This window comes from Trachemys scripta, chromosome 3 (assembly GCF_013100865.1).
Source record: "Trachemys scripta elegans isolate TJP31775 chromosome 3, CAS_Tse_1.0, whole genome shotgun sequence".
NCBI lineage: Eukaryota > Metazoa > Chordata > Testudines > Emydidae > Trachemys > Trachemys scripta.
The window spans coordinates 98,296,858-98,306,262 of record NC_048300.1 but is presented as its reverse complement, the minus strand read 5'-3'; the positions used below and the strand labels follow the sequence as shown (position 1 = coordinate 98,306,262).

At 39.7% G+C, this 9,405-nt stretch overlaps 1 protein-coding gene across 1 annotated transcript in view; it reads left to right on the top strand.

The window, feature by feature from the left end:
- The first annotated feature begins 6,063 nt into the window (after positions 1-6,063).
- The window catches only part of UTRN (utrophin), a 501,770-nt gene continuing 498,428 nt past the window's right edge, over positions 6,064-9,405 (top strand). Inside the window, exon 1 of the mRNA XM_034766878.1 lies at positions 6,064-6,165. Within this exon, the coding sequence (XP_034622769.1) occupies positions 6,072-6,165 (94 nt within the window). The 5' untranslated portion in view covers positions 6,064-6,071. The remainder of the gene's footprint in view (positions 6,166-9,405) is intronic.

Below are 9,405 nucleotides of genomic sequence, written 5' to 3'. Positions count from 1 at the left end.
TGATGCCACTGTCCCTCTTCCCCTCCCCCAGCTACACTGGAAGCCACAAGAATGCTGGGAAGACAAAAACTTGAACCAAGGAGACTGGTTCCAGGCTTAAAGGGGAAACTTGTGTATTAAGGACTGTAATCTACCTGCGTGAAGCCCTAGGCTGAGAGAAACTGCTTGATCCACATATTAGACTGTACAGTAGGGTTTAGGATTTAGACTCTGTGCTTGCCTTTTATTTTCTTTGGTAACTATCTCTTACCTTTTGTGCCTATCTCCTTATAATCACTTAAAATCTATCTATCTGTCGTTAATAAATCAGTTCTATATTTTATCTAAAACCATGTGTATTGGTTGAAGTGCTTGGGAAATCTCCACTCAGGTTACAAAGGCTAGTGTGGGTCCTCTTAACATCATGGGAGGGGTGGACTGGGTAACGAACTTACACACTGGTCAGGTTTCTGACCAGGGCAAGATGGTACACTTCTGGGATGCAAGGCTGGGGGCTTGAGGGGAATTGGCTGGAGCGTCTCTGTTGTTGGTTTATGAGTGCAAAATGTCACTCAGTTGGGTGTGTCCCAGACTGTGGATGGTTGTGTAAGTGCAGTACCTGCCAGAGGTTTGTAGCTTGCCAACAGCATCACAGTGTGAGAGGCAGCCCAGGTTGGTGGACAGAGTACAGGTTGCACCTGGGGAATCCCATCACATAGTCTGACTTCCTGCACAATGCAGGCCACAGAATCTCACCCACCCACTCCTGTAACCAACCCCTGACCTATGTCTGAGCTACTGAAGTCCTCAAATCATGGTTTAAAGACTTCAAGGTGCAGAGAATCCTCCAGCAAGTGACCCATGCCCCATGCTGCAGAGGAAGGCGAAAAACCCCCAGGCCCTCTGCCAATCTGCCCTGGAGGAAATTCCTTCCCGACCCCAAATATGGCGATCAGCTAAACCCTGAGCATGTGGGCAAGACTCACCAGCCAGATACCCAGGAAAGAATTCTCTGTAGTAACTCAGATTCCACCCCATCACAGGCCATTGGCCATATTTACCACTAATAGTCAAACATCAATTAATTGTCAAAATTAGGCTATCCTATCATACCATCCCCTCCATAAACTTATCAAGCATAGTCTTGAAGCCAGATACGTATTTTGCCCCCGCTGCTCTCCTTGGAAGGCTGTTGCAGAACTTCACTCCTCGGATGATTCGAAACCTTCATCTAATTTCAAGTCTAACTGTCCTGATAGCCAGCTTATATCCATTTGTTCTTGTGTCCACATTGGTACTGAGCTTAAATAATTCCTCTCCCTCCCTGATATTTATTCCTCTGATATATTTATAGAGAGCAATCGTATCTCCTCTCAGCCTTCTTTTGGCTAGGCTAAACAAGCCAAGCTCTTTGAGTCTCCTTTCATAAGATAGGTTTTCCATTCCTCTGACCATCCTAGTAACCCTTCTCTGTACCTGTTCCAGTTTGAATTCATTCTTCTTAAACATGGGAGACCAGAACTGCACACAGTATTTCAGATGGGGTCTCACCAGTGCCTTGTATAACGGTACTAACGCCTCCTTATCTCTATTGGAAATACCTCACCTGATGTACCCAAGACCACATTAGCTTTTTTTCACAGCCATATCACATTGGCGGCTCATAGTCATCCTGTGAACAACCAATACTCCGAGGACCTTTTCCTCCTCTGTTACTTCCAACTGATGAGTCCCCAACTTATAACAAAAATTCTTGTTGTTAATCCCTAAATGCATGACCTTGCCCTTTTCACTATTAAATTTCATCCTATTTTTAAATGCTGGTGTGCCTTCGAACAGTGCTGCCCATCCTCATTACCCAGGAGGGCCACATTGGCCCACACAAGTTTGTGCTTAGGTTTAACAGATTCTACATATTTCAATAAGATTTAAAGTCACCTGTATTGATTTATATTTAAGTTCAGCTTAGATATATGCATATGCCTTTAGATAGGTTGTTTCTAAGTACAGCATTGTCTACGTACACACTTGTGTAAACTAAAATGATGTAAACATGACAAAACGCTAAGGAATTGGCTTTTAGCCTACTGTGTTGAGGCAGGCTGCGGGCCTTCTGAAATGCTGTGGTGGACCAAGTATGGCCTGTGGGTCATAGTTAGGGCCCCCCTGCCTTAGAATAACAGGATGCAGTATGGTGGGTTTTTTTAATTCTCTCTCTCTCTGTCATCCTCCTCTCTTTCTCCTTTTTTTTTTTTTTTTTTTTTTAAACAACCCTTTCTCCCCTCCCCCCTCCTTTTCTGTTTCCTGCGGCTGTGGTCCGAGCTGGTGGATGTAGACTCTGTTTAAGTGTGGAGTTGAGGTTTCCTAAAAGAAAATAATCCCTACTAAAATGTGTCTCAAGACTATATTCCTGTCAAAACTATTTATTAAAGGTGGTTTGCTTTGTGCTGGTGTTGGTCTGGCCTTGTTTGAATATCATCATCTTGCTTGGTAATAGGTAGCTGTATGTTAAAGACTTTTAGTTTTGCTTGTGGGAGAACCAAATGCCTTTGCTCCACTTCTTACACCCTCACTCTCTGTAGTTTCAGCTGCTCTCTTTTTTAAATCTTGTGGGATGATAAGAAAACTAGGCAGCCAGCCAGTGACCGTTGGGCTATAATAGAGCCAGTGGTATGTACAAAATTTGATTACTGCTGTCAGCACCAGAATGAATAAAAGAGACTGCATACCCTAGTCAGATAGCTGTTAAATAAATGGTCTATTGAATTCTGTAGTAGTAGGAATGAGACCATCTATTAGAATGAATGAAGTAGTTTGTAGCTAGAATGCATGTGTTGAACACTTAGGATTTTGTTTTTAAACAGTCCCCTAGCTCTAGTATTAAGGCTACTTCCCAAAACTCAGCATGTCCCTCTCTTGATTACCTACTCTTGCAGTTGATGTATGTGTTTCACATCCAGTATGTTATATTTTGGCAGAGGTTCTAGCTTCATTTTGACTTTAGATTATTTTAATGCCTTATTGTTCCTGCAACCTACTAATTCTATAAGTGACTCCTTTGCAAATCACATCTAACACAATATAGTTTTACATCAGTGAGCGTCATTACTTAGATTCAAATTTAGGGCCTGACTTTGCAAACATTTAACTCTGTCAATATCTTGATGAATGGGAGCTGATTGGGCCTACACCTGTGTGTAATCGTTAACAGTAATGGACCTTGAGTTTTAAGTAGGGCTGTCAAGCTATTAAACAAATTAATCGCGATTAATCATGCTGTTAATAATAGAATACCATTCTATTTAAATATTTTTGGATATTTTCTACATTTTCAAATATATTTATTTTAATTACGGCACAGAATACAAAGTGTACAGTGCTCACTTTATATTTTTTATTACAAATATTTGCACTGTAAACGATATTTTTCAATTCACCTCATACAAGTACTGTAGTGAAATCTTTATTGTGAAAGTGTAAGTTTTTTTGTTACATAACTTCACTCAAACAAAACTATGTAAAACTTGAGAGCCTACAAGTCCACTCAGTCCTACTTCTTGTTCAGCCAATCGCTAAGACAAACAAGTTTGCTTACATTTACAGGAGATAATGCTGCCAGCTTCTCATTTATGTCACCTGAAAGTGAGAACAGGCGTTCGCATGGCACTTTTATAGCCGGCGTTGCAAGGTATTTACGTGCCAGATAAGCTAATGCTAAATATTCCTATGCCCCTTCATGCTTGGGTCTCTGTTCCAGAGGATATGCTTCCATGCCGATGATGCTCGTTTAAAAACAAAAAACAAAAAACCCCAAAAAACGTTAATTAAATTTGTGACTGAACTCCTTGGGGGAGAATTGCATGTCTCCTGCTCTGTTTTACCCACATTCTGGCATATATTTCATGTTATAGCAGTCTCGGATTATGACCCAGCACATGTTGTTCGTTTTAAGAACACTTTCACTGCAGGCTTAACAAAACTCAAAGAAGGTACAAATGTGAGATTTCTAAGGAAAGCTACAGCACTCGACCCAAGGTTTAAGAATCTAAAGTGTCATCCAAAATCTGAGCGGGACAAGGGGTAGGAGAATACTTTCAGAAGTCTTAATAGAGCAACACTCCGATGTGGAAACTATAGAACCTGAACCACCAAAAATGAAAATCAACCTTCTGCTGGTGGCATCTGACTCAGATAATGAAAATGAACATGTCAGTCCACTCTGCTTTGGATCATTATCGAGTAGAACCAGTTATCAGCATGGATGCATGTCCTCTGGAATGGTGGTTGAAGTCTGAAGGGACATATGAATCTGTAGCGCATTTGGCATGTAAATATCTTGCGATGCTGGCTACAACAGTGCCGTGCGAAGGTCTTTCCTCGCTTTCAGGTGACATTGTAAACAAGAAGCGGGCAGCATTATTTCCTGTAAATTGTAACGAAACTTGTTTGTCTGAGTGATTGGCTGAAGTAGTACTGAATGAGTGGCCGTGTAGGCTCTAAAGTTTTACATTCAAAAATAAAAGAATGCAGTTATTTTTTGTACATAATTCTACATTTGTAAGTTCAACTTTCATGATAAAGAGATTGCACTACAGTACTTGTATGAGCTGAATTGAAAAATACTTATCATTTTTACAGTGCAAATATTTTTTATTACGAAATGAGCACTGTACACTTTGTATTCTGTGTTGTAATAGAAATCAATATATTTGAAAATGTAGAAAAATATCCAAAAATATTTAAATTTCAATAGGTATTCTATGTTTAACAGTGCGATTAATTGCGATTAATTTTTTTGAGTTAATCGTGTGAGTTAACTGCAATTATTCGACAGCGCTAGTTTTAAGTAATTTTTCTTTTATTAAAAAATTGATCAGGATGGATAGGTCTTTGTAAAATTTGTTTGGGAGAAGCTAATCAGTCTGACGTAATATTAAAGAAATCCACTACATTGCTGTGTGAGCACCATTCCTAAAATATACTTTAATACAAGTACCCTAGAGTAAGTTTCATGGCATCCTTTTTGGCATCTTTTTTTTCTGTACAGAGATTTCCCTCTGGCTCCTCATCTTTATACTCCTCATCTTACATCACTTACCTGTTGTTACCTTCCCTGTGAATACATAAACACAGATTAATATCCTAAAATATGTAGCCATGAATTAAAAATATATTTTATAATTTAAACTGAAAGATATTTAGCTAATTCCAGAGTTCAGAGCTCTCTTTTGCTTGTTGATTTCAGAACACCAAAGGGAGGACAGGGAGTTGTGTGCCCTGTGCTTCTTGAAGGGACACCCTGGGGTATTTGTGTATACGAATATGATTTTTAACTTATTGTTAACTGTGGCGCTAATATTACTTTGCATTATTAAAACTGAACATTACTATTCTTGCCTACGTCTTACTTGACGTTTCTACATATTGAGGATTTCAACTTCTGTTTATGCCTACATTAGAGGTGATTTTCAGATCAGTTTAGCTGTACATATTGTATTAATTTTAATGGAAGATTTATGCCTAAATCTCCTGCACTGCTTTGAAATACGTGATGAAAGTACTTACTGGTACTTGCCTTACAGGAGTGTTGCTATAAAGAATTAAGAAGAAAAGTGCTGTGTCTGTGATAAGTATTATTTTATCATTATTATTACAGCTGTTTACAAATTAATGCTAAAAAAATGTGTATAGCCTTTAAAGGATGTTCCATGAAATTTCAACAGTCTAGAACAGCATTGGAGAATTGCCACAGATTTTTTGCTACTTTCAGTATGTAGAACTGCTGCTTTAAAACAGAAAGACAAAGTTTATTTTTGTCAAGAACACAAACACTGTATTGGTAAATTGTTACACGGGGGCACCCTTAATTAGTTAGTCTGTATTGTTTGCATACGTTCTTCAACTGTAAAAGGCTTACGTGTTTCCTGAGTGGTTCACGTTGTGGTTGAATTTAAGTCCAGTTCTTTCATAGAAAAACCAATTCTCTCCTCTACTCCCCCTCCAAAAATCCCGGCATGCAGTTCTCATGCTGTTATTGGTGTGCACTTCCTCTGCATCTTCACTTTTCCTGTTTTTAAACATTAAGCTTGATCATGAGCATTCAGACAGTCAAAAGAGTTCAGTGGAAAAAGTATACGTTCACTTTTCTTGGGCATACAGATATCCAGGCTTGTTCTCTTCCACCAGGTGAGTGCATATTTAAGTTTCAAATATATTTCCAAGAGTGGAGATAATACAAAAATTTTCTAGTCAATTTTTTTTAATCAGTTTGTTTTCTTAGTCCAATAGCATTGTGTCATTAAAGGCATGGCAGGAAACAGTCCAAGGGAAGGATAGTTTACAATTTGCTGTTTTTGTGGCACAACTCCGCTGCAAGCACTATGTGAATTGTGGCTGGTTAACATTTGCTGCTAGACGATTGTCACATAACACCTTTTGGCATTGATATATAATAAAAATATATAATTTAATTTAAAGTGTTAACTTGGTGAAGAAAGTTATTAAAATTATGTCTACTCTTTCACTGATTTCACTGACTGACTTCCTTGAAAATACATTTTAAAGTATCAAAAATGAGTACAGACAAGATCGGAAAGTCTTGCTGACATTTCCTGTTAGCTGAGAGAGAGACACTAGATCTTTAGGATTTGATTATCCAATTGGGCATATATAATAAAGTTCTGCTTATTGTGATTTGAGTATATTGGATTGTACATACTTCCTTTTAATAACTTTATCCCCCTTCACATTTCAGCACAGTTGCTAAAATGATTTTTTAAAAATCAAAGTTGAAAAAAGGCACCTTTAATGTTTTGAGACAAATGAATGAGATTTGCTGCAACTGATGAAAATAACCGAGATGGGTTTTTTGGGGGAGAGAAAACTGGGCACATGTTCTTTTCCTGTTTGAAACCCCTTTAGGAATTGAAAATTCTAGTGCTCTGAGGGATGGAATCAGGACTAAAAAAGCTAGAGCAGGAACAGATGAAAGACTCCCATATCTCTGAATTCCAGGTTTTTGGATAGTACTCTAGCTATGGCAAGGCATCAGATCTGAGATAGTTGCCTCACGCTGATTACCTGCTGATGTAAATTGGCATTGTCCATTGACTTCAAACCGGCAAAACCAGCCGAACAGCAGAGAGTTTGACCCATTGCTTTTATTTAATGTCAGTTTTGACCCAATTTTTTGCTGCGGAATTGTGAACTGCTAAAGGAAGAAACCAATGTTCCTGTGCTGTTTTAGAAGAGGAACCCCCCATTTCCAGTAGAATAAAGTAGTGGGATCAGATTCTTGATTTTGCTTACGTCTGCGTAAATTTGGAGCAATGGAGTTGGTCTGCATTTATACTAGTTAAATAAGATCTTCATCTGGCCCTTAATCTTTAAAGGCTCAATTCACTCCCATTTAAGTCAATAGAAATTTCTGGGCATACTCGTTGATTTCAGTAGGAGTTGGATCTACGGGTTTGGCTAACAATGCTCCACAGACTTTGGAGAGCTGAAGACTTACTAAAGCTGAAGTGAAATAAAAACCAAAATGTTAATCAGAAATAGGTCATTTCTAAGGTCAGATCTCTTGATCTGCCAGGGCTAGAAAAACTTTGGGAGGTTTGTCTTGAGCCTGGACTGTTAATCAGAAGGAACATTTTGAGCTATGCTTTTCTACATCTTGAATGAAAAGCTGTTTTTGAGGACTCGTTTGTATCTGTTTTTCCTAGAGTACAGGCTTGGGGGAAGAAGACATTGTAAGTAGTGTGTTTTGTTAATTGATGAACTCTGCCTTTGTGAAAGCTCTCAAGAGTTTAGTTCATCTACAGATTAGCTGTGAGTTGCATTCCTTTGGATCGTCTCAGGGGAAACACTGAAGATCGAGAAAAGAAGCTAAATTAAAAAAGGAAACATTTCTTTAAACAAAGAATGAGGGAGTTTTAGTGAAACAGTAAACGGAAACATTGAAAGGGTAGAAAGGTTAGAGAGGAAAAGACCTTTCCGGATATAGATGGATAATCAAAGGACCAGAAGTGAAACAGGAAAGAAGGTAGGAAAAACGAGGGAGAGAGCTTCTTTTTAGCAGAAATTCATAGATTCCAAGGCCAGTAAGGACCATTGTGATCAACTAATCTGACTTCCTGTATAACACAGGCCACAGAACTATCCCTGCTTCCCCTCCCCCCCATGCTAGACTATATTTTTTTAGAAAAACATTTTAATCGTTCTTGTTGCTCTCCTCTGAGTCATCCCCAATTTCTCAACATCCTTCTTGAATTGTGGGCACCAGGAGTAGACACAGTATTCCAGCAGCAGTGCCAAATACAGAGGTAAAATCATCTTTCTACCCCACTCATGAGTCCTCTGCTTATGCATTCAAGGATTGCATTAGTCCTTTTGGTCACAGCGTTGCATTGGAAGCTCATGTTCAGATGATTATCCACCACAACCCCCAAATCTTTTTCAGAGTCATGTATAGAAAGCTGCAGTTTGTAATGCTTTGACTATGTGGTTTAATGGTGGTTTGATTGTAGCAAATGCACAGATCTGTAAATTTTCCAGGCTTTGACTCCCTTTTGGGTGCTATAGATCAGTGGCTCTCAACCCCTCCAGACTACTATACCCCTTTCAGGGGTCAGTTTTGTCTTGCATACCCCAAGTTACACCTCACTTAGTAACTACTTGCTTACAAAATCAGACATAAAAATACAAAAGTGTCACAGCACACTATTACTAAAACTTGTTTACTTTCTCATTTTTACCATATCATTATAAAATCAATTGGAATATAAATATTGTACGTACATTTCAGTATATAGAGCAAGGGTTCTCAAACGTCACTGCACCGCGACCCCCTTCTTACAACAAAAATTACTACATGAGCCCCGGGCGGGGGGGGCTGAAGCCTGAGTCTGCCTGATTCCCACTGTCCCGGGTGGGATAGGGGGCTTCAGCCCCAGCCAGGGGACTTGTAACCGGAGCCCTGCCCACTACCCAGGGCTGAATCCCTCAGGCTTTGGCCCCGGGCAGTGGGGCTTGGGCTTCAACCCTGAGCCCCAGCAAGTCTAGGTGACCCCATTAAAATGGGGTCCCGACCCACTTTGGGGTCCCGACCCACAGTTTGAGAACCACTGATATAGAGCAATATAAACAAGTCATTGTCTGTGTGATGGGTTGGATCACAGAAACCCTCTTGGGAGCTGCCGCCTGATGTGCCAAGACTACCTCTGCCCCTGCCTTCCTGCCCCGTCAGCTTAGGACTTCAGTGCCCTGCCTGGTTTGAGCCAGACTCGCTAGCCTGCTATAAACCCAGACCCAGGTCTGAATCCCATCCCCCTAACAGCTGTAGGCTTACCTGAAAGCAGCTTACAGAAGTGTTTTTGTCTTTAACATTCAGATGCCCAAATCCCAGTGGGGTCTAAATCCAAATAAATC